Below are 26,288 nucleotides of genomic sequence, written 5' to 3' on the forward strand. Positions count from 1 at the left end.
TGCCTAACCTATACTTCTTTCTGATCCAGGTTCCTGAAGCGCTTTCTCTTCTCGTGATATAGGGGCTGACAGTCTGTGAAATGTCCAAAGACCAGGAGGTTAATAGTAAAGGAGAAAAAACAAAAGCAAAGGGCTTTTTGAGACCTGCTCCATCCTTAGATAATTGAGGAAACAATCTGTATTAGTTTGCTAGCATTGCCATAACAAAATACCACAGACTGGGTGACTTAAACAACAGAAACTTATTTTCTCACAGTTCTGGAGGCTGGAAGTCGAAGACCAAGGTGTGGGAGGCCTTGGTTTCTTCTGGAGCCCCTCTCCTTGGCTTTCAGATGGCCACCTTCTCTGTGTGTCCTCACGTGGCCTTTTCTCCGGGCATGCGTGTCCCTGGCATCTCTTTTTATGAATACACCAGTCATATCAGATTAGGGCCCACCCTTAGGACATCATGTAACCTTAATTACCTCTTTAAAGGCCTTCTCTCCAAATACAGTCACCCTGGGGATTAGGGCTTCAATGCATGAATCTTGAGGGGACACAATGGAGCCCATAACACTATAGTTTCATCAAGAGGACAGCTCAAGATAATAGTGTTGTCCGAAGGCACATCATTTTGCCTCCCTCCTTGTTCCTTTCCTACAAAACGTGATGAGGCCAAGCGTTGCTTTCCTGGGGAAACATCCATTTTAGTTCAACAACTATTTATGGAGCACCTACTATGTGCAAAGGGCATGCAAGAGCCTTTCAGACTTTGAAGAGTGCCTAGAAATTGGCCAGCCCGCTGACCCTGTCTGATCTGTGAGGAGCTGATGCCCAGAGGGTCAGCTGGTTCTCCAACTGCCCATTTCCCGCAGACTTAGAAGACGAAGACATTTACCAGAGGCAGGGCCAGCCCCTCTCCACTCTCTCCACTTAAATATGCTCACACACACACCAGATCAGGGAACAGAGAGGCCACAGTGTGACCCCATGTGGCAAAAAGTAGTGGAAAGAACATGAACGGACACAGATTCTAAAGTTTACTATCTGTATGAGCTGGGAAAAGTCGCATCACCTCTCCTTGACTGTAAAATAATTCCCTTTGACGGCGAATACATCACATATGTGCTTTCTCTTCCTAAAATGTGCCCAGAGGAGACATTGTGAATTCATCAGAACGCTCTTCCATCCAGGCAGAGCGCTTGAGCCCTTAAAATCCTCTCAATGCAGCCAGCTCCTGTCAACACCGTTGAGCTGGTACTGGAATGTGAGACAGAAACCGATTTGCCATATCCAAACTACCCACAGTATCTGAAGCTCCTCTCACTTGTCTTTAAAAAATTCAAATAAATATCCCTATGGTCACTATCTGCAGGGTTCTGGGTTAGGAGAGAAGAAATGAATACTTAACACCCCATGCCACATGTACCAACGCATGTTGGCCTTCTAAAAAGATTTTTAAATGCCTATTGTTCAGAACTAGCTTAGAGCTGATATGATCTCACATATAAGAAAGTCCTCAATTCCCCAAATTAATCCAATGCTGCTTGATATTAGTTGCCCGGTATTTCCAAAAGTTATTTTGAAAATATTTTTGAAGCTTTCAAATTGTTATTTAGAAAATATTTGTGATATTTTCAAATTTTATTTTAACAGAAAACAAAAGATCTTAGAGCAATTCATTCCTCAATATGGTCCACCACCCTGGTTCATTTAAGCCCTCATGACCTCTTATAGAAGCTGCTGGAAAAGCTGTAATAGCACCCTGGCCCCTTCCCCTCCACCTCCAACTCTACCACATCCCACAGTCACTGTCTGTGATCACATGGCTCAGATCTCAGCCTCCTGCTCAGATATCTTCAGTGGTTTTTAACACACACACACACACACACACACACACACACAAAAGCATGGAGGTGCGCGCGCGCGCCCCCAGAAGCTCCAGCCTTCCACCCACCCACCTGATCTCCTTCCACCTCACCCGTCACTACCAGCTTCCCCTGGATTAGCCACCCTCCCAGGTCTGAATTTTTCTCCAATTCCCCATCTACCTTCTTGGGGTATATCTTCATTTCCTATCTCAACTGGCAAAAATTTCATCCATTCTTCAATTCCCATATTTTGTTTTCCCTTTTACCTTATCAAATTTTACCTTTTCTTTCCATGCAAACTCTCCTTGACTCTTCCACCCCTTGGACATAGCATCTCTACCATTTTTACTTTACGCCAAATAAGGAAACACTGATGTTGTACCAAGTCTCGGGCCAATGGAGGGAGAGTGGCCACATTCATAACTTTGCTATTTGCCCCATTTCTAATCAAGAAACCTATCTAATGCAACCATTATTCATATTGGTCTAATTAACTCACCTTCCTCTGAGTTGTGTTGTTGATACTGAGGACTTTACCAGCACAGTACCGAGGGCCTTATAGGGAGCCCACTAAAAGAAGTAGAGAAAATGACTTTCAAATAGCAGACATTTCCTGTTGAGACCTAGGGAAGCCCCTGCTCCCTGATGTCCCAGAAAGCACCGCAGCGGGGGTGGGTGACAAAGGGAGCTGCAAACGTTGAGGTCTTTTGTGCTGAGCATTGCCTCACTTTTCTGCTAGCAAATGCAAGTGGTGGACAAAGGGATCTACCTTCTGTTTTGAACTAGCCCCTACACCTGTGTGCCTCTCAGGACTCAGGAATTCAGAATCTGCGTCTTTCTATCCACCAGTCCTCTTCCCCATTACCCCACCTCCAGCCCATAGCACAGGTGACCCAGAGCCAGAGTAGAACCAATCCAATTACTAATAGGTTTCAGCACAAGAGGAGATGTCATTGCCACCCTAATATGAATCTGGCCACAAAAAGCCCCGTACAACTCAAGTCCAGGAACCGGAAGGGAAATTAGTATGTGATTTCCACAATGACCACTAGGTGTCACTCAGCTGCAACTAATGACATCTTTACTTCCAGCCAGGATCCGCCCCTGGCAAAGTGGCCACTTCATTGATTTCTAAAGTAGCGGCACTACCATTTTGACAAGAACACATCTAGAACAACTTGATCCGTGGCAGGCTCCCTCTTTCTACGGTACCTAGGATCTTAGCCATTCCAGAAGACTAAAGAATGGTTTTAGCTTTCTACTGATTTATATTGTTATTATAAGTTGGAACTGCATCAAACTTTGACATTTAAATACAAAAGTGAGCAGCAAATATTGATCTCCTTGCTTTCCAATGACTTTGTGCAATTAAATATGTCTTTCGGCCCCCTTTCGCCAAAGCTACAGAGGCCATCTCTGCTCAGCTGGCAAGTTTAAAAAGAATTGGATGCTTTTTAACAGCTTTTAAAATGCTGAGGTTGTACCAAGTCTGGGGCTAATGCAAGAAAGACGAGTGGCCACGTTCATAACCTTTCCTTTCGCCTCATTTCTTAAAGAGAAACATTCTTGTGTGTCTGTTTCGAAAAAGCCCAATATCCAGAAAGGCTTTGCCTCTCCCTTCAAAGTGTGGGGCATTTAAGAAATTTAAGAGAAATCTCTAAATTGCCTAAATTGCACACATTGTTGAAAAGAAGGTAGACTGGGGAAGAGGGTACTCTTCACCTTTTGTATAAATGGCTCGCGTGATGAATGCACACAGCCAAGGAGGAAAGTAAATGCTTATCCAGAAGGCAGCACAGACACACACACTCCTCCCCACACTTCCCCCTGCCCCCGCCCCGCAATAACTCCTGTGTCTTGGGCCATTGTGACCCTTTTTGGTTCAGCTGTGCAGGAGGGGTGACTGAGTGAGAAATGGAAATCAATTGCCCTGCTTCACACCTATGGAGTGCTCAAGGCAAGGTTCTAAAAATAACCACTTTGTGCTTCAGTCCATGAGTCATACTGTTATTTCAGTAGTTCCTTTGCCTCCTTCCGCCTCTCACCCAAAAGTTTTAGATGCCTTAGAAAACTCGGCTGCCCGTCAGAAGAGACCTCCGAGACTAATTTCAGTCCACACACTTTATTTTCTTTACTTTTTTCTTAATATTCAATGATCAAGTATTCAAGATGTTGTAAACCAAGGTTTATTAGTACATTGACAATAGATTTCATTAAACACAAGGAAAGTATACATCTGTCAAATTACCCTAAGAGGTCTCCAAATAAATACTCATTTTAAAAATCACAAAATCAAACTCCTTTAGGCAACAACTCAAAACAGGCTTTCGTCACCAACACACTTTCACACAAAACACACACACTGAACACATGCTCCATTAGGATCCTAATGCCAGTTTATTTGACACAGTATTACATCTCCTTGAACTAAAGAGTTAGAGGCTGACCTGCCTGTTTCGTGCTTCTAAATTAACACTTGGGGTTTGGGGTAGAGGTATGTATTTTAAGAAAAATGCCCACTATAAAGTTTTATCAATTATTCTTATTTTTCGTTTCTAGATACAAAGTTTAAACTCTTTTTTGTTCACCCCTTTGGTTTAATATGTCCCTGCAATTACTTTAGTTTTCAATATCTTCTCCTCTGATTTTAACAGGTAATAGAATTCAAGAAAGAGACAACACCTTCAAAACCCATTATTAAAAACACTTTACATGAGTGTCAGTTTTTTTGGAGAAGAAATAAGAAAAGATTATGGGAAATATTTTTGCCCTCTCTCTGAAATTATTTTTAGCATCTTATTATTCTTGCTAAAAGAAATATCAAAAGCTCTGAGTTTTCCGTAGAAAAGGTATTTCCCTTAACACTCTTCATTTTGCAGGGTAACGTTCACGGATTAACTGTAGTAATGAGCGTAACGAATGCTTGTGTTCTGGGAAGCTCTCTAGATTTCCAAAAGCAAAGCACATGCAGTCCCTTACCAGTGAAATACTGTAAATTCAGCGGCACATTTTGTGGTGAGCATGCATCAAATACTTTTAGCACCGAGGCGTTTTTTGTTTTGTTTTTTTTTAATGTTGCAAAAGCAAATACCCAGGGAGGGTTTTCAACATACTTGACCCTTCGCAGGGCTGAGTAAAAATGAAGTGCTTAAAATAACCCGTTCAAACATACACAGATCTGATTCCAATGTAGCAGGAAGTCTGGGGCGGATACAGCCAGCAGCATCCTGGACGGTGAGAAAAGGAGAGAAAACAGAAAAGATAAAGTGCACAAGGCTGCTACCTTCGCGGCCAGCCATGGCACTCCCTCCCACGCCAGGAAAGTGGAAATACAAATACGTGTAAAGGCTACCTACTGGTCTGTGTAACAGAATTAGCCGACTGCCATCTAGGCAATTCTGGGATTATACAGTATTTTGGTATCTATCTGCTACTTAGAATACTCCATATGCACCTATATCAATACTTATATTCATGTTTCTGTGCCATTTAGGATGTTTTCAGTCCACACACACGGAAAGTATACTTGGCTCTCCCCCCCCCCCCCCCGCCCCGCCCCCAACCCCGAGTCAGGCTCTCCTGCTGCTCCTGGGCACACCCGAGAATTTCCACAAATGCTTCGGGTCCATTCAAACCACACAGCTGCTCTCTGGTGCGCTTAGGTTGATGCCAAACAGGTTCCAAAAAGAAACTTTCTGGCTCCAAGCCCACCGAAGAATGCAAGCTGGAATTGCAGACCGAGGAAGAATTTTCCTGGTAGTTGGTGAAAATGTAAGACTGCCATTACTTCCTCCTTCTCTGATTTCCAAGCGCATGCTCCCCGTTTGTTAGGGCAGCCACTAACAGGAACAATCCCGTCAGTTGTCTGGTGTATAACGTGGAGCATTGTGTAACACTTCGTATGCGTTCGTTGAAAACTTTTATTAGGAAACCCAAATCCCATATTCACTAAAAATTAATGGAAATGTTAACATTCTTAAAGAGAAGGAAAGAAAGAAAGAGCATACACTTAAAGTTCCCCAAAGTTCAGATTCAAAAATTCTGAACCACATTTCCTCATGTTTCATTCCAGAAACTCTACTGGGACTCAATGCTAACATCAACATTGGATTTGTTCTATAATATGAATCATAAATAAATAAGTGAGGTATGTTGTGACAATTTTGAGTATAACACTTCGCTAAAAATCAATATAAATTTACCTTGAAGAGCTAAACATTAAATTTTGAGGTGTCCTACAGATTTTTGTTTTCTATCTTACACAAAGAAATAATAACTTCCCTACTCTTCAGGAACAGTAACACATCAAAAAATGAAATGATTTACCTCGCTAAATTAGAGCCGCACTTGTCTTTGTTAACCAACGCTATTGTGGGCATCATAAAACATAAGAAGCAGGTGGTGGAGACAGAAAGCTGCTTCTGAACCCTGACTTGGCCATTCTCTAGAATCCTAAACAAGTCTCTACCTCTCTGTGTCTCAGTTTTCATGATCTGTTTAAAAAGAAACAACAACAACACAGAATGAAAATAGTTATCTTGCAAAGTTATTAAGAGTATTAAAATAAATGATGTATATTAGGTGTCTGACAGAATTCTCTGAAATGGTCAACACTCAACAAAAGCTCATTTGTTTCTTCTGTGCTCTCCTTCCCACCCAACCTTCATTCTGAATGACTTCTGACTATTTTCAAGAATTAAATCCACCTACAAAGGATAAGGATTTCATACTAATGGAGAGAACTGAAAAAAAAAATGTGCTCCAACCACCCACCCTCCCCCTGGGAGTTTCTAAATTAATAGGCTAGACTCATGGATATTATATTTGCATATTAAAGCCAAATAATACAGTAATCTACAGAGTTGATAAAAGAACAAGGTGACCTTTTTCCAAAACAGGCGATTAGAATCTAAGCTCATGGAAAGTGGGAATTAAACTTATAATAGAAGCCGTAACTATAAAGTAGCAAGCAGAGAAGAACCTCGTATCTACAATGAAATGGTGCCATTTATAAAATAGTCACTTTAGTTGATTATGCAATATTGCAAGGATGCTACCGGGACCCAAAGCATTTTGGGGACAATTCTTAATTGGTACATATTTCAAAATTTCAGTCTTCCATGATTTTCACTACTTACTCTACACTTACCAACAACACACTAATGATACACCTGCTATTTATAAGTATCACATACTTGAGGAAGTACAATATTAACATTGTGGTGTATAATTTGGGCCAATTTCTTTGAATTCTGGCCTAGTCAACCTAACAATTTCACTGAGCGGCAGATGGTAATTGGCTAAAATTGTGCCCAATAGAGAAGTGGCACCTGGTCGAGGTTGCTGAACTGGATGACTGTTCAAGGTAGAGAGAGAGGGCTCTCGAGTCGTACCCAAAAAGTCTATCACTTGTCACCTGGGAGTTCGGAGAGCAGCTCCTTTTCAAAATATACTACCAAGAAGAAACAGATTCTAAGAGTGTTGGATCATACAATCTTGGCTTTAAGGAAAAAAAAAACCAGTGCTACTCCCATCCAAATTCTCTCCATGTAGTTCCTTAGCAATTAGAGGAAAATTAAGAAAACACCGCCTCTCCCCAACCTGTGTATCTTTAGCTCCAACACAAAAGGAAACTTTCCCTTCTAAAGGAGCAAAGATCTCCCACAGAGAGTAAACGGGAGCCCCGGAGCACCAGAGCGGACACTAAGTTAATCAGCAACATTCTCTGAAGACGTTCGATACACGCTATACTGACCGAAGGTTGACAGACAACAGTGCAATTCCAGGCAACTTAGGACTTAGGACTCAGCCAACGAGACTGCTCAAAGGGAAGTCCGTGTCACCCGAGACCACCGGCTCCCCCCTTGTACACATTATTCAGTCTAAGAGTGATAACTCTGTCCACAAACTGCGTGCAACCAAGAGAACCACCTGACAATGCCATTCTTAGGTAGAGGGGAAAACAATCTTGGCCCCAGGAACGTTCGCACAACTCCACCAGTGCAGCCAAGGATGAAGGGCAAAAGCCTGAATCATGGGACAATTCTGTCAATCACTTGCCCTCCGTGGAAGAGTGTAAGCCAGCCAGGGAAATCATTTCCCAACTCAGCCCCTACATAAGCATAGGCTCCTTGGCAGAAACTGCTCACAATTATGTTGGTATTTGGACCACAGTCCCTCCTAAATCTGGATTGTCAGGATTCTTTTTCTGGGCCGCCAGAACCCAAGAGTTAACTTGCTATCAGCCCGTAGTGCTGGCAGGAAGCATCTACCTTAAGAACCATGTAGAAAGCATTCTGTGTGGTGCCTAAGTCAAAGTGATGTGCTGAGAGGAACTGAAAAAGACGATGGGTAAGAATCCACAGTGCATTTAGGAACAGAAAAATCCTCTCTCAGAATTGCTTCAGGAAGATTACAGGAGGAAGGAATCAAAGGGAGGCGTAAAATCATTCGAACGCTGATAAAATAGAATTCAGGATGACAGACAAGCTGATTTTAACTAACTTCCGATCATTATTTAGGATCATACTCTGGGCCCAGGTCACCGATCGCCCTCCTCCTGTATTCAAAGTGATTTTCATATCACAGGTGTAGCTTTCCTGATTTAACTACTCAGTTTCAGGGGGCAACCATAGCAATTTTCTGTGCATAAAAAAGAAAACAGGGCAGACTTGCCGGGCTTCTGGACGTATAACTAAAACGATCAGATGGGACTCAACTGTACCTTTGTGGAATTTCTTTTTCCAACTATTTTGAGTGTCAAGGTTACCGTTCTTAACTACCCTTGTGTGGGCCCGTAAGAGCCGAAAGGATTTCTGTAGCATTTTTCTTTGGAGGAGAAAGCCATCAGTTTCTCTCCTTATGATACGTCTCGAGTTCATCTCTAGCCATATTGTTTAGCACACTAGTTTTAAAGCCCCTGGCAAAAAGAATACTGGAGTTTCTATTCAAGCTCTCAGATTTATGATCCAGCAGACTCTTTACCTTATAATGGGGCAGAGAACGTGTCTTATGGAAGAAAGTAGCAGTTCCTTCTATCACACTATGCGTATGATTCCTTTGAAGCATTTGAAAAATTCTACCTGATTTATAACTCTGCTATGGCTTAAAATGCTATTAACAGTACTTTAGGGAAAGTTTCTTGTCCTCTTCTCAAAAACGTATCTGCTTTTAGTCTCTGAAAGCAAAAGTAACATGCTGCACTTACATTTTCCCCATCAAAATTGCATAGTTGAGGCAAATTCATTTGTGCTTTGTAGCGGGACTCACAGTAGGTGTTCATATCTAAAAACCTTGATTGGTAAATGCGAAGTCATGGTCAAGCTCACCTCGGTTTGGAGTGTATGCTAGTGATATGCTCCGCCATTACGCTTCCCGTGATTTTGTTACAACCAGGCACCTCTCAGCCTTATACCACACCGGAACATGAGCGTTAAATTAACATAGCAGAAATGGTAACAACTCTATCTAAACTCCTCCTTCTTGGAGAAAAGGGGGGGAGAAGGCTGTCAGTCTTGTTGAGGTATCCAGCCCTCAATCAACAGTGGCTGTGTATACTGAGTTTCGTTGGTCTGAGGATCGTGTCTTTAGAGGTTAAAAAAAGAAAGAAAGAAAAGAAGGCACGGGTGTTTCTCAAGTTGCCATATTCGACTCAACCAACAAAACTAAAGTCTTCCGTTTTCAAGCTTCAGGAGGGAGGCTCCGTGGCAGTTGGGCTTTCCTCGAGCCCCGGGGCCGGGGCCGGGCTTATTGCTTCGGGGAAGGGCCCCGGGTAGGTCTGTGCTGTGCAGTGGACGCCTTTCCGCAGGCCAGTCTCTTCGCAGAACCCCCCCTGGCTGCCGAGAGCTGGGCAGGATCTAGTCCGGGCCTCCTTGTGGGCACGGTCCGAGTGGCCCACCATCTCGCTCACGGTGCTCAGAGGGAACTCTCTCCACCTCTGCCTCTGCAGCTCGTCCTCCTTGTATTTAATGGAGTACCAGGCCAGAAAAATGAAAATAAAGCCAACAAATTTGAGGCCGGCGGCCAAACCGAAATAGACGAAACGGAACGAGGTCACATTGTACTCCCAGCAAGAGCCTTGTACCCCACATTCCTGTTGCCAGAGCATGCAGGTGGTGTCAATGACTGCTCCAAAGTAAATTGGAGTAGGAATGTATGCTAGAGTTGTAGAGAAAAAGAGAAAGAACATTTAGCCTGTCTTGCAAGAGACCACCGATTTGTAAATCAGCAACGTGCTTCTCTGCTCTAAAACCAGTGGAGCGGGGCGGTTTTCTTGTGTCTCCCGACTGTTTCAAATACGTCACATCTTACCATAATATGTTTATTATAGAAATGTTCACTAAGTCACAAATACTTTAAATCTTCCGGTTTGCAACTCAGTCAGAGCGTTACTGATTTTTAAGACCGTAAAAATGTCTATTGCTAAAAGTTCGGTTACAGAATCCTCTTTAACTTAACAATCAGATTGTCATTAAAGAAATTTAATGTTCTATTTATTTTTGAGACAGAAAGAGACAGACGAGCAGGGAAAGGGCAGAGAGAGAAGGAGACACAGAATCTGAGGCGGGCTCCGGGCTCTGAGCTGTCAGAACAGAGCCCGACACGGGGCTCGAACCCACGAACCGTGAGATCATGACCTGAGCCGACGTCGGACGCCTAACTGACTGAGCCATCCAGGCATCTTTCAGATTCTGTCATTAAATACTCAAGAGGCCATACTAAAACCCTTTATTATCCACTAAAATTCAGTACACTTAGTTTTTATGGGTTGGGCTCTCATCCTCGGGTACAGGGAGAGTAAGAGGAAAACAGTGTCCCCAGAAGTCAAAAACCACATCAAATGGCAAACTGTATAAAGGCACTTGGGGTATAGAAATAATTAAGGCATAAAATTCATCTCTGAAGCTTGTGAAACATCTATCATGAGTACAGCTTCATTGTTTGGGCCAGGAGATAGACATTTCTTTACCACCATGAGAGAGAAAGTCTACCCAGGGACACTTCCTTCACCACACGGTCTCCAAATGTTCACCTTGTAATTATCTACTTTCCTTTAAATTCCTTACTCAGAGCCACCATATTCACACTGAATTTTGTATACGTCTCCATTTTATCAACTACGATGCAGCATTTAAACTGTTTGCAGAATTGTCATCCATAAGCTCCTCGATGGCAGAGGGCATGCCTTTTATTCCTTGTATCCCAAGGACTTATCAGGGCAGCCCGTGGATCCTCAATATGAGTTTATAAAAGGAAGTGATAGGAAGGAACAAGGGAGAAAGGGAAGAAGAAAAGAGAGAAGAAGGAAGGGAAGATGGTGAGCTAATAGCCCAGGAGGCTGCACGTGATGTATCTTTAAATATGTTGTATTCATTTAAAATGAGATCTGATCACTACAATTAAAATTTAACATTATTAAAATACCTAAAACTCTCTTTTTGCTTTGAAATCGGGGGAAATGGAAATCGGTTGTTGGCCCAACTATAGTTTTTCATAATCAGCAGAACTTAAGTGATGGTTAAATTATAAATTCAGTTCCAAATGCCTTCCACTTGCTACTGACGCTGTGACATCCCTCTGGCGGAGCAAAAAGGAGGAACTTTTTTTTTTCTTTTCCTATTTAACTGACTCTTTGCTCAACAAATTTCCTTCTTTGAAAACAACTTTATAGTTGCCCACGAGAAGTATAAGGCAAACTTCTTAACTACATCAAAGGATGTCAGAATTTCCTTTAACCAGTTGGTTTTGAAAAACGGGACCTTCAAAGTTTTATTGGTACCAAAATGCAAGCTACCCATTCAATGCAACTAGAGGCCTTTGAGGGTCACTGGAAAGTCCTTACCCTCAGACGTGGCTATCAACCACAACATAATGACAAATCGAGAGTTCCGGAGAAGATTAATGTTTCAAAGGGTCAGGGGATACTATTTTATCCTTCAAGATGGAAATTAAACATTTAAATTTAAAAAAAACTTTTTTTTCTTTTTTTTTTTTTTTGGTCCTGTGAACAATGATACTGATTACTGGGGGAAGTAACAGCTGAAGAAACTGACAGGCTGCCACTTACAAAAGAAAAAAATATGCTTGATAATGAGGAAGTCAATTAAAAATACATTTCTTTTGATCCAGGGAGTGGGCTATTTCACACAGTATTTCCCATGCATCGTCCCAAAACACCACAGAGTGATATGGTGTTTGTCAAAATCAGGACGATATTCTTCGTGCGCCAGTGGACTCTGTGACATATGGACAGCGCTAACAAGCTTCTCTTCAATTTGGGAATCTCTCTTTGTTCTTTTCAGAATTTTTCATTTCTTTTCCTCAGAAAACTTGACAGGTATACTTTTTGCCCAGTCCAATAAAATTATTGTAAAAAAGTAAGGAATTAAAATGTTCACGAATAATACGAGTGCCATCACTTTCCTGTTAAAAAGGCATAAAGGGACAAGAATGCCAAGACCATGAGTCCATTGCAACTGCTTGGTTCAATATTTCTTACTGTTCAAAATTTTCTGGGGAATTTAGTCCGAGTTTATTATGCTCATTGTGAAAAAGAAACTGTTCTAAAGTCAGTTTTGTTCTGTTTCATCAAACGACAGAACTGAGTAGCTTCTAGTTCAAATCAGAGAGTAAAGACGACGTGCCCTGTAAAATCCTAGCTACCACTAATGGTAACAAATGATTGACTTGCGATTTTTAAAGGACAGTGAGGATTTGCCATCTGTAAAGAGGAACTAAGAAGCACGTGCGGAAATTCAGGAACATACCAAGCGTTCGCAATAGAACAAACTGCATCCCCAGCGCGAAAGGTCTCTCCTCATCTTCTACCGACCTATGGTGAAGGGAAAGAAAGAAATGTTTTAAAACACTGGCCTCAAGAAAACGAACATCACATCAAGCCCGCTTAGAGCAGAGCTGGGGACCAAAGAGCTGCTGTGCCAAAACATTAATTTACTAGGATTTTTTTTTTTTTTTTTTTTTGAGACAAAGAGTGAGTGCGAGCAGGCTGGGGAGAGAGGCAGAGGGAAAGGGAGAAAGAGAATCCTAAGCAGGCTCCACGCTCAGCATGGGGCCCAACCCGGAGCTCAATCCCACAACCCTGGGATCACGACCTGAGCCAAAATCAAGAGTCGGACGCTTAACCGATGGAGCCACCCAGGCACTCCTATTTACTAGGATTTATTAACAACAGCCAAACAAGACTGCTGATACAGCTAAATCTGTGAATAAGTTCTCCCCAGCGAAGACCCCGAAGAAACTCTGATGACCTCTGTTTCTGTGTAAATACTGGTAGAGGGCCAAAGGGTCATGGTTAAGGTACAGAAGTAGCTCTGAGCTTCCAAAATCGGTTCTGTGAAAAAACACATATAGTGTTTTATCCTACCTACTGCATTCCTTTTTTCTATTTGCTTACACTTTCCAGAGGGTAGGTGTGTAGACTGAAAGTTACTCCCATATTTTCTCAAGAAAAAGTATAGAGGAAAAAAGTTAAAGAAAGAAATAGAGTAAAAAAAAAAAAGGTATTAAAAAAGCAAATCAAATGTTAGAAAAAGAATGAATCCCTCCCACCACATTATTTTTTTTTTCTTCCTTTCCTGAAATGTATGCTCGAGTAATTCCCACATGGCAGGAAGATTGGAATCTATTGATTTCTAATTAGAAAAGATTAAAGGGCTCCTTTTCTGATGTGTTGGGTTAAAAGCCAGCTGGTGATCTGCCTCATTCGAGCAATATAACATGGGCAGCCCATTTCTGGGTTATTTAACATCTCTTGCAGGACTAAAGTCCAAAGAATCAGATTATTAATGATTCATTTTCTTTTAAATGCTGAAGCACCTCATCCTTTCTGTCCCATACGCATCGACTTCTAGGTATAGCATGTCAAATTCCCAAGGACTAGTACACTTGCCATCTTTTCCCCATCTTCCTTGTCGTTCCCTAGCCACTTCCCCAAAGTGGCACGCACTGCTGTTACCCCATAAGTATCTGCTGATGGAGGCAGTGAGTGAATAAACCAATGGGCCTTCCCACTGGGTGCCGTTATCTTACAGTTGAGGAATGAATTGGCTGGGAAATGTCTAACTCAGCATCCCATAGAAGAGAAGCCAAAATATGCAGACTAAGCAGCAAACAGCCCAAGGGAATGATGTCCCAGCAGGTGTGGCCACCAGGTGCCCAGCAGTGTGGGGTACTGAGGAGCCAGGGAGGAGGTGAAGGAAAAATGAGACGGGATTCCCTCTCCTCCTCACTCCTTCACTGCACTGCCTCCCTGACCCCGTCCCCCTAAACCTGCTGGGCTGTGTTCCTTCCCCATACCATCCCCGTCCTTCTCTGCCTGCTGCAGCCTTTACTGCAAATGCCAACACCCTGATCTGAATAGGACTTCCATTAAAGTAACGTCCGTGTTCCCTTACAAACAAAAAAAGCACAAACAGTATATATATTAAAGCACAGCATGAACAACTGAGAAGAGACATCTCCCAGTCTGTCCTCAACTCCCAAACTGTATATGCTAGTAAAACTCATGAAATCAGCATTTTGAACTGCAGGCCCAGCATGAACTGTCACTGACCGCGGAGGTACTATCTACAAGGTTGGAGATAATATTCTTTGCCGTGGGCGAGATTTAGCAACTTCACCAAATGACTTCCTGCCCCCGCTGGAGTCAGGCTTCTTGTGGCTAACATGGTGACAGCTTTCAGCTCCTGAAACTTGAACCTTATCGGGCACAGACTGTAGGAAGAAAAGACACTCACAAGAAGTTTCACCAAACTATAGGAATAAAGAACGTTCTGGGGTACGAAATGTTGCAACCTTCCTCTCCCTTCCTGACCTGGGTAAACACTTCTCTTAAGTTCAACAAGCAAACGTCTGAATGCTTTCCTGCACAATCTACCTTTGCTTTCCGCTCCGCTTTACCACACCAGTCCAGTCTGGAACGTGTATTCTGGCAAATTCTGAGCGTACAACCCACCTGGGAGCCAAGTGCGGTTCTCACCTGAGTGTTACTATGATGGCTGATGGCTGGGCACATGCTGTGATGAAGGTGACTATGAAAAGGAAAATTAAGAACGGGATAAGGGTATTGCAGGCCCGTTTACACTTCCCGGACACAGCATAGCCGTTCTCGTTGAGATAGGTTTTGACAATAACGACGCGAAGCTGACTGCGCTGGCCCACTGTGGGCGGGGTGATCACCTGCCGGCTTTGGACACACGTGCATTCTGTGTAATTCCTTATCTGAGGGATAACAAAGATCGACTGTAAGCCAACAAAAGCATAGGAAAATCAAGACAAGGTTAAAAGCTCTAAAATAACTCTCGTATTTAAATATGCATCATATTTAATTGAAAATACATCCTCATTGGGGCACCTGGGTGGCTCAGTCGGTTGAGCATTTGACTTCGGCTCAGGTCATGATCTTATGGTTCATGGGTTAGAGCCCCGCATCAGGGTCTGTGCTGACAGCTCAGAGCCTGGAGCCAGCTTCGGATTCTGTGTCTCCCTCTCCCTCTGCCCCTCCCCTGCTCGCGCTCTGTCTCTCAAAAATAAGTAAACATTAAAAAAAGTAAAAAAAAAAAAAAATTGGAAGAAGAAGAAGAAGAAGAAGAAGAAGAAGAAGAAGAAGAAGAAAAAGAAGAAGAAAGAAAATACATCCTCATTGCTAACAGTAAATATCCAAAGCGTGCATCTAACAATGTCTGCTGGTCAAACTGTTTTTAACCTAAACCTTTATTAGTAGCTTTCGACACTCAGTTCTATAGCATTCACATTCCATATGCTCATTTTTGGTCACAATTATATGCTACTTCAACTGCTGTTTAATTCGTGGACTCCCTGATTGGAGAAGCCCCCCGAACACAGGAACCAAGCCTTATGTTTATTTATGCCCACCAGAGCACCTAGCATAAGCCAGAACACGGCGTAGGACCCAAAGTAAATACTTGTTACATAAAGGCAGAGATTTCATGATGTGATAGTGATGACCTCAGGGCCAGTACCAGTGAACATACCGCCGGCTGTTTCGTTTGAAACCAGCTAATTCAAGGAACTAAAAAGCCATTTCAAGTAGGGGCACCTGAGTGGCTCAGTCAGTTAAGCATCCGACTTCGGCTCAGGTCATGATCTCACGGTTCGTGAGTTCAAGTCCCGCACCCTGCATTGGGCTCTGTGCTGACAGCTCAGAGCCTGGAGCCTGCTTCAGATTCTGTGTCTCCCTCTCTCCCTACCCCTCCCCTGCTCACATTCTGCCTGTCTTTCTCAAAAACAAATAAACGTTGAAAAAAATTCTTTTAAACCCATTTCAAATAAAAACAGCCAATTAATCTTTCTGCCTGTTATGTTGTTTTCACCGTGCAACATAAGCTGAACTCACTGCCATTGTCACCTCTCAGCCACTTAGAGAAGCAGTAGCAACAAATATGAGGACGGGGCACCGTTTGGCCCTCTGTGCTCTGGGGACTGCTGGCCTCTTTTTAGGAATGAGGACTGTGCATTAGAGAACTCACTCGCTCACTCCCAGGACTTAGCCACCGAGAACACTTCTCATTGTCTCTTTCAACTTGGTTACACACTGGAGCTCACCAATTATATACTGGGGAGCCAGCCACAGGATTTCTCAATTTATCACTATAGCTTAAAACTCCGAAATCGAATCTGATGATCCCAAAACATACAGTCAATAGTATAATCCCTTAACACCTACACAGTACAGGCAAATGCACCTTAACCTTTTTGATTAAAGCAGCCTCCTACAATCCGTTCTTAAGCAAAGAATGAAACCAGGCTCAGTAAGGAACTGAGTAGAATATGAAAACCTCCCACAGTATTACAGCCTATTTATAATTCACGGGGAAGGGAATTCTCAAAATAGCCTATTCTTGAACTGACAGAAATATCTTTACTCTGAATGTTAAAAAAAAAAGAAAAAAGTTTGAACTGATAGTCTATGAAAAATCCATCACGCGTCTTCACAGACTCTGATCAGGGAAGGTGCTCTCCTATCCTCTTCTATGGGCACCAAATGTGGTCATCTTGACCTTCAAATGCATCACAAGGGCCCTGGCTGAGTAATAAATGGGAAGCCCAGCATTCATCCTTATCCTGTTTCACTGAGTTGGCACAGAATGTAAAGTGGGAGAGGGCTGATATGAAACCAAGTCACTACACCCACATGTTCCAATCGTCCTTGGGAAAAAAAATGATAGCATTGCATAATTGTCATTCCTCTGGGTTTTCGTCAGGAAGTATTTTGGAGGTTATTTGAAGTTTCTTGAAAAGAGGGACTAAAGCCACGTGTTAGCATATGAGTCCTAACACGTCCCTGTCACAGGATGTTGGATTAACAGTACAGGAACTTGGGAAATATACTCACCCCAGTGCTAAGATTACCGCTGTTAACACAGCCAGCCAGACAAGGGTTAAAGTATGTAATTCCATCTGATCCACAGACTGGCTCATACTCGTGTATTTTACAACCACAATTAACATTGCAGCTTCCTGTCAGGTTCCTGTGAGGCATGGTGAGAGAAGGTCTAGAGAGAAAAAAGCAGGTCATGAGCAACATTTACTAAAATGTTTAAAGAAAAAGTTCTCAATGTTAAGTAATTTGTAATAAAGTAATATTTGTAATAAAATAAAATAAATTTTAGAGAAGCTAGTTCCCATAAATCAAAGCTATAATACTGGAAATAGCCACCCTCGATAATTATTATGACTTTTAAACAAAGCATGAAGAAAAATGTTTCAGTCTTCTGGGGCTGTAAATTCATTATTTTTGTATCAAATTATCTATCTTGCCTCAATTCTACCTTCCATCTTGGATCTTGGTGCTACAGATCTGGGCTCAGCAGTTCTAACCCTTGTTTAACTACTGACTTACTGTAGACACTAAGCTCTACGTTTTAACAAATCCAGACCTCAATTTCTTTAACTCTGTGCCAGATCAACAACATCACTAGGAGGGCGCAAACATAAAATGCATCCATCGGGGTTGTCGACGCAGATTGCTTTGACCAAAAACTTTAATTGTTCTGGAATAAATTATCTAAGAAAGACATGGGACTCTAGAAAATGAATCGGAAGTGATTTCCAAAGAAGATCAGGAATCCTATCACTAGCTTGATTCACACAGCCAGAGAAGAACGATTCAGTCCTTCCTTCAGGATGCCCAGATGTGGATTCACGGTCAACGTGGTGGGTTTTGTTTTCTCGTAGGCTATGATGTCTGATTCAAAGAAACGATACAATACGAAAAGCTCTGATACAATCAATTCAGGCAACAAATATAAAAAGGAAAAAAAAAAGGCAAGTCAGGATATAGGGTTGGGGAGAGAAGTAGAAAGAAATGCTTTGGAAGAGCAGAGGCAGGTACCCAGGAGGGGCTCATGGAAGAATGAAAGGGGCTCTGTAGTGCTTATACTCAACAACCTCTTTCCTTGGCTTCTCTGAGACCAATTTTTTAAATATTTATTTATTTATTTATTTATTTATTTATTTATTTTGAAGGGGGAGGGGCAGAGAGAGAGGGAGAGAGAGAATCCCATGCAGGGCTCTATCCCATGACCCAAAATCACGACATGAACCAATATCAAGAGTCGGATGCTTAACCGACTAAGCCACCCCGGTCCCCCGTGACCACCATTTTCTGTTACTGATGAAATACTGTTCCTAAAGCCACATGAGTTAGAAATAGCAGATCCAGGGGCGCCTGGGTGGCTCTCAGTTGGTTAAGCGTCCGACTTCGACTCAGGTCATGATCTCACAGTTTGTGAGTTCGAGCCCCGCCTCGGGGTCTGTGCCGACAGCTCAGAGCCTGGAGCCTGCTTTGGATTATCTCCCTCTCTCTCTGCCCCTCCCCCGCTTGTACTCTGTCTCTCTCTGTCTCTCTCTCTCTCCCTCAGAAATAAAATAAACATTAAAAAAATTTAAAAAAAAAGAAATAGCAGATCTATATCATTCATCCATCCATCTATTCATCATCCATCCATTCAACAAATATTTTGGAATGTCTGCTTAATGCTAGAACTTACCTTTAATGCCTATGTTGACTACCCACCCCTCCAGTAGCATAGCCCACGCCAACTATTTGTGTTAATCTATAGACATAAGGCATTATTTGTTCAAAGGGCTCTTTCCTGTGTCCTCTTTCACACTTTAATAACTGAGTCCTCAAATTTTAAAGGAAGGAACAAATTCATGGCAGTATTTAAACCTTATCAAGAAACTCTTCGAAAGAGGCAAATGTAAAATAAACTCTGTTCTTCATTTATGTCATTCCACAGAAGAAATTTGGTCACAAGACTCTGACAATTATGTCCACAAACTCGCGGATTCCTATCATTTTGTTGTATATTTCAGGAAATGCAGTCCTAGGCCAGTAATGCTCCTGAGGGGCAATTTTGTTTTCTAGGCAACAGTTTTGTTTGTCATAACTACAGGAGTGCCACTGGTATCTAGTGGGCAGAGGCCAGGGAAGCTTCTAAACATCCTACAATACACAGAACAACACCCCCTCCACACACACACACACAGTAACAAATTAACCTGCCCAAGTCTTAGTAGTCCTGAGGGTGACGGTGAGAAAGCCCATTCTAGACCTCTTACTACATTCCACAGACAATGACATAGATGTCCAGTGAGGTCAAATGATTCACTATGATGCTAATTAGTGCCATTTAACTGGTACATCTGAAAACCGATCTGTACCTTGCCACTGTCTTCACTAGTTCCTCAAGAGTGACATTTCAAGCCATGACCCGATAAAAGGGTTTTTATATGTTTGCATGCTTAAGTCACTAAAAACAATAGGCTTCAAATCCATACAATATAATTGCTACTATTGTTATTTAGAAGTTACAAAGAATTTCTTATGAAGATCACGATCCATATTCATTTATGACCACCACAGATCCCAAACACCTCTCTTTTATGGGTATGTCCACTCAAGAGAAAGGAAGCTAGGGGTGCCCGGGTGGCTCAGTCAGTTAAGCATCCAACTGTTGATTTTGGCTCAGGTCATGATCTCACGGTTTGCGAGATCCAGTCCTGCATCAGGCTCCGTGCTGGGTATGGAACCTGCTTAAGATTCTCTCTCTCCCTCTCCCTCTGTACCCTCCTCTCACCCAAGAACTAAAAGAGAGAAAAATGAATCTAGAGAGAATATAAACAGATGCTTAAAACCCCCTGATGACAGCAAGCACAAGCTTTCCTGAGTTCCAGAAACAGAGGCACATTCCTAGGTCACCACTGGGTATGTTTGCTTTTCTCATGAGAACACGGTGTCTGAAACAAAGAAATGATACAATAAAGCTCTCAGAAAATCAAGACAGGCAACAAAAATAAATAGCAGTGAAAAGAAGTGGGTATTCACAAAAAAGTCATTGGGGAAAAGGCAACAGTGGCACAAAAAAGGGAAAGATACCAACATGGTTAATGCTTTACACTGCGCTCATTTTAAAAATAAAATAAAATAAATTTTAGGAATAATAATGTCTTGCTTGACTCTCACTCACTTTTCAGAAAACAGGCTGGATTGTAATAATGGCATAAGCGTATAAGCCTGAATAGTACTAAGCACCACTCACCGGCCTGCAGTGAGCCCATCGTGGGAGTACTAAACATACAGGATAGAGTGTACCACGTCCACGCTGTGCGAAGGGACTGTGCGTCCCCTTCCAATGAACTAAAGCATTTCTGACAAGTTAGCTTTGCAGATCAGGCTCATGCTAGCTCTGAATCAATGTAAGTGTTAATTCCAAGTGAAGAAAAAGGCCTCACTAACAAACGGACTAACAAATAACCGTTTGGTCCAAGTTGCAAGCCTGAGAGTCACACATGATATCTTATTATAAAAATGGCAGAGGGGCGCCTGGGTGGCTCAGTTGGTTAAGCAACCGACTTCAGCTCAGGTCACGATCTCACGGTCCGTGAGTTCGAGCCCCGCGTCGGGCTCTGGGTTGATGGCTCAGAGCCTGGAGCCTGCTTCCAATTCTGTGTCTCCCTCTCTCTCTGACCCTCCCCCGTTCATGCTCTGTCTCTGTCTCAAAAGTAAAATAAACGTTAAAAAAAATTTTTTTTAAATGAAATAAAATAAAAAAATAAAAATGGCAGAATTCTAGAACTAGAGAGATGGGATCAGTCTCTGAGATTATCTAGTACAGTTTGCGGATCTTAAAAAATAAGAAACCATAAAAAGTGCAATGATGTGTCCCATAATCACTGAGGCTTCGAGAAAACCAGCCACAGGGAGACTAAATGAACAAAAAAGGAAAAAAAAGAACAAGCTTGCTGCCTAATGTTTTTTAAATCAATTGCTTAAGGATCAACATTTATTTAAAGTAATATACAATAATAAAACAGATTATGGTTTAACATAGGTAATTATGTCCACCATGGGGCCATCACAGCTGGGTAAGTAAGAAGACAGTTGTTCTCTAATGTCTCTCTCTGTCTCTGCCTCTGTCTCTGTCTCTCTCTCTCTCTCTCACACACACACACACACACACACACACACACCCCACAGAGTATGTCAAATTATGCCACCCCAAGACCGAAGAATACTTGGACTTCCCCATCTGACATATTTCTACAGGTCCCCATAAATCAAAGAGGAGCTCCCCAACCATCCTTCTGCCTCCTCTTAAGTGGCTCTCTATTAAGAAATATGAAAAGAGGGAATCCATGCTTCTTATGCCCAAGTCACATGGATTAAAAGAATATGATTAACATAGCAGGTACCTTTTTAGGAAAAAATACCAATCACCTAGAAAAAAGTGATATCTCTCTCAAGTCACTATATATTCAAGTCTAACTGAATTCAAGAAGACTTCAATTAGAATGTGTTCGTTTTTTTTTTATTCCCTTAAATTCTTGGCTTCATATTAAAATGCTTCCCTGGCTGTATAGAGCTATGCAACTTCAGGTTTATAGTGATTATTATTATAATCATAATCATCATTATCATTTAAAACTAAATGAGTAAAGAGCCCAATTTTTACTCCAGGAATTGTGCACTGAAATCTCTATATAAACTACCTCATTTATTCCTCACAAGAATTAAAGTTGTTATGACTGTGCCTTCATCTTTTAGATGAGGAAATTGAGAGGATAGATACTGTCAAAGTTCACAAGAATCAAAGATGGGTTTAAACCCAGTTATCTCTGTGTCTGTGGCCTACACCCTGAAACCCCTATACTTGGAGGGCAGCTTTGCGTAACTGTCCGTATTTTCACTTTCTCTAGCATGAGTCTTCCGGGCACCTCATCCCATTTCCTTCCTCTTCATCTCATGCAGCTTTTCTGGCACTCACCTTTCACCGTGACTGAGCATTAGAGTCAGAAGGAGCAGGTTCAATTCCATACCTACAGCTCACAAGTGCTGTAAACCAATCTAAAGAGATTTCACACTTGTGAAACAGAGATCATAATGTCTCTATCACATGGCTGTTGAGAGGATTAGGTGAGTAAATGCACAGCCAGTGTCCAGCATTGTTCCTCGAACATAATAGGCACTAAGATACTGGTGTGCGGTCTTTATCTACACATGAAAGAAGTATAAATGAATTAAAGTAATACAATCACAAGCACAATAGGCCTTCAATGACGTTTTTCTTTTCAAAAAGGAGTAAGTCGGGGCGGCTGGGTGGCTCAGTCGGTTAAGCATCTGACTTGGGCTCGGGTCATGATCTCGAGGTTTGTGAGTTCAAGCCCTGCATTGGGCTCTGTGCTGACAGCTCAGAGCCTGGACCCTGTTTCAGATTCTGTGTCCCCTATCTCTCTGACCCTCCCCCGTTCATGCCCTGTCTCTCTCTGTCTCAAAAATAAGTAAACGTTTTAAAAAAATAAAAATAAATAAATAAATAAAGGAGTAAGTCATTTTCGAAGTTACTCCTACAGATAATTCGGGAAAAAGAACTAAACTGGGATCTAGTTTCAGGCCTACCATTTTGTAGCCATATGACCTGGGGCCAAATCTAAGTCTATGGCTATTAATGCCCTTCCTGCCTGTATGAGGAGAGCAAGTGTAACCAAGGAATCATACATTACATAATACAGGTAATAGAACAGGTTTATTAGAGGACTACATTCATGAAAGTTATAATTACTATTTCCAATCATTATTTTTAAAGTTTCCTTGAGCTTTGTAGTCAACAAATAAATTCATACCAGTTTTAACCTGAAATTTATATATAATGACCTACAACTTACACAAACCATCTCTTTGGTTTGAGCCCCAATGGGGGGCTCAATGTGGGGCTCAAACTCACAACCTCAAGATCAAGAGTCACATGATCCACCAACTGAGCCAGCCAGGTACTAAACCATCTTTTTAAATCCAGAATTACTTTAAAAAAAAAAAAAAAAAGAAAAGAAAAAAAGAAAAAAGGGGCGCCTGGGTGGCTCAGTCGGTTGAGCGTCCGGCTTCGGCTCAGGTCATGTTCTCACGGTCTGTGAGTTCGAGCCCCGTGTCAGGCTCTGTGCTGACAGCTCGAAGCCTGGAGCCTGCTTCGGATTCTGTATCTCCGACTCTCTGCCCCTCCCCCACTCACGCTCTGTCTCTCTCTCTCAAAAATAAATAAACATTAAAAAAATTAAAAAAAAATAAATAAATCCAGAATTACTTTTTAAAATGTATTATTGAAGTGTAGTTGACATACAATGTTATACTAGTTTCAGGTGTACAATATAGTGACTTCACAACTTTATACATTATTCAGTGCTCACCGTGGTTAAGTGTAGTCTCACCATCCGTCACCTTACAATGGTTATAACACTATTATTGACTATATTCCCTGTGCTGTACTTTTCATCTCCATGACTTACTTAATTTATAGCTGGAAGTTTGTACCTCTTAATCTCCTTCGTCTATTACATAGTTTTTGAAACACCTTTATTTATTATTAAAGTAATACATACTCTTTGTACAAAATTTGGACAATACAAAAAGACTGAAAAATTAAATTAAACTCACACGTGATTCTACCACCCAGAAATATCCACCATATTATGCTTTTAGTCTATCACTTTCTGGTCTTTTTTTCAATATGCATATACAATAACATTGATAACATATTGTTACCAAGATTTTGTATGGTTCTATTTTTTCCGCTAGCATTAAATGATGAACATTTCTTATTGACTATGTTAATATGACATTATAAAATGGTAAATTTGGTCCTGGGTTTATTAATATTCATAGGTATTTTTGAAATAAAAAGGCTTATTATATTTAAATAGGTATTCCATAGTTTTATAGATTTCATGTTATTTGTTTAGATCTCTGTTACAAAGTTGAAAACTCATTGGAAGGAAAATTTGCTTATATTTCGTATCTCCTTGGTACTCTCAAAGTGAAGTAAGGCAAATTTTGTTTGTATCTCCCAAACAGAGCCAAGAATAGATCAAATCATATACATATAGCTAGACATGAATTGTAAGCCTATGAATTAAAGTAGCTAGGATAATCCAGAGACACACATCACATACCTAAGATCTTTTAAGTAAATTATTTGTCCTCTACTTTTCAGGAATTTCTCTGAAAATTATTAATGTCTATAACAAATAAAAGATCTTGAATGTCACCAAAAGATTTAAACAATGGGAGAAAACTTCAGTAGGTTAAGCTGAAGACACAGATGAGGAGATGAATGGTTTCATTAGAGAATTTAGAAGTGATGTGGCCAGAAATGATAGTCACGCAGAGGGCTGGTAATGGAGTATCAAATACACCGTGCGGCCGGGGAAGAAGTGGTGACAAAGAGAATGACATGAATTGGGGAAAGTTTCAGAGAAGGTAGGAATTAGCAGGCTGTATTCAATTTCCATAGTTTCAGTACTTTGGGTCAATAAAACTGTACTGAGAGAGGCCACTTCAGGGAAAATTCCCAACCTCTGAGATTTTGGACTTGGTTGAACCTGGTGGACCACTCCATCCAAGTCACTGCCGAACACAGAAAACTGAGAAAATGATTCCCCCTCACAGCTCAAGAAATCACCCCTGGAAACATTCTGGTGCAGTAAGTCAAGTCACAAAACCAGAGGATGATATAATAGATCTTAGTGTTGAGTTCAAAGAGATGACACTTGATAAATGAAAGATAATAAAGCTAGCATTATGAAATGATTTATCAAGACCCAGTACTATTGAACAATTCTGTACATGGGAATCAGATCTAACCCCTTTTTAAAAATTACTTTTCAAGAAGAAGTGGCAAAGAGGAAAGAACTCACATTATGCAGTGTGTTTATATAAAGTGTTATTTAAGCCACCGTGTTCACAGTAAATCCTGACTCTTATGGCAACGAGATGATTACGGCATACCTGTGTGAAACACAGACACAGAGGGGAAGCAAAACACATTTCCTAATTAAAACTGCAGGGACATAGTGGGTGCTGGGAATGTAATTACTTGGGTTGGAAATGGGCCAGGATATTCAACTGGAGCACTAGCATCTTTCATAATGAAAAATCATCCAATTCTCAAGTCTGAATTTTTTCTTATTTTAGTATATTGTGGCTGGAACACTTAACATGAGATCTACTCTCTTGCCAAACATTAAGTGTATTACACAGTATAGTTGACTATAGGTACAATGATGTACAGCAGATCTCTAGAGCCCGACTGACTGACACTTGATGCCCATTGATTGGCAACTCCCCATCTCCCACTTCCTCAAGCCATCATTCCACCTCTGATTCCATGAATTTAATATTTTAGCTATCTCATATAAATGGAATCAGTCAGTATTTGTCATTCTGTAACTGGCTTATTTCACTTAGCGTGATGTCTTCGGGGCTCATCCATTGTGTCACATACTGCAAAATTTCTTTCTTTTTTAAGGCTGAGTAGTCTTCCATTGTATGTATATGCCACATTTTCTTTATCCATCCATCTGTTGATGGACACTTAGCTTGTTTCCACACCTTGGCTATGAAATCTGAATTTTCTAGGGGAACCACCAGTAACATGTCAGGTTCATTCTGCAAAAAAACTGTGACTCCATTTTGGCTCAACAGGAAAAGTTCATCTTTCTAAAACATCTCAACCCCATATCAGGCATTGAGGTACCTCTTGAGCATTTGATACAAATTCAAAGATGGATCAGTTATCAGGTCCTTTAATATAAGAAGATTCATCCTGCTGGTGAACCTGGGGCTTCGTTTACAGGCTTTAATAGGAGGTAGCTCATAGGTTGTGCTTGCTTCTTTGTGCTTTTTTCTTCTTTTGGAACTTTTTATTTTATTTATTTTTTTAATTTTTTTTAACATTTATTTTTTTTTTTGAGAGACAGAGAGAGACAGAGCATGGGCAGAGGAGGGGCAGAGAAAGGGAGGGGGAGACACAGAATCTGAAGCAGGCTCCAGGCTCCGAGCTGTCAGCACAGAGTCTGATGTGGGGCTCGAACTCACGAACTGGGAGATCATGACCTAAGCCGAGG

At 41.4% G+C, this 26,288-nt stretch overlaps 1 protein-coding gene across 3 annotated transcripts in view; it reads right to left on the reverse strand.

Annotated features, from left to right (window-relative positions):
• Nucleotides 1-3,956: 3,956 nt before the first annotated feature.
• The window catches only part of SLCO5A1 (solute carrier organic anion transporter family member 5A1), a 150,428-nt gene continuing 128,096 nt past the window's right edge, over nt 3,957-26,288 (reverse strand). For 2 of the 3 annotated variants that reach the window (XM_019453234.2, XM_053896096.1), the window contains 4 exons: nt 17,224-17,383; nt 14,848-15,089; nt 12,617-12,681; nt 3,957-10,007 (listed from right to left, as the gene is read on the reverse strand). In XM_019453234.2, coding sequence (XP_019308779.2) covers nt 9,538-10,007; nt 12,617-12,681; nt 14,848-15,089; nt 17,224-17,383 — 937 coding nt within the window. In that variant the 3' untranslated portion in view covers nt 3,957-9,537. The remainder of the gene's footprint in view (nt 10,008-12,616; nt 12,682-14,847; nt 15,090-17,223; nt 17,384-26,288) is intronic. The other variant, XR_008419882.1, reaches the window with a different exon arrangement.

This window comes from Panthera pardus, unplaced genomic scaffold (assembly GCF_024362965.1).
Source record: "Panthera pardus isolate Hobbes unplaced genomic scaffold, ASM2436296v1 HiC_scaffold_7, whole genome shotgun sequence".
Taxonomy (NCBI): Eukaryota; Metazoa; Chordata; class Mammalia; order Carnivora; family Felidae; genus Panthera; species Panthera pardus.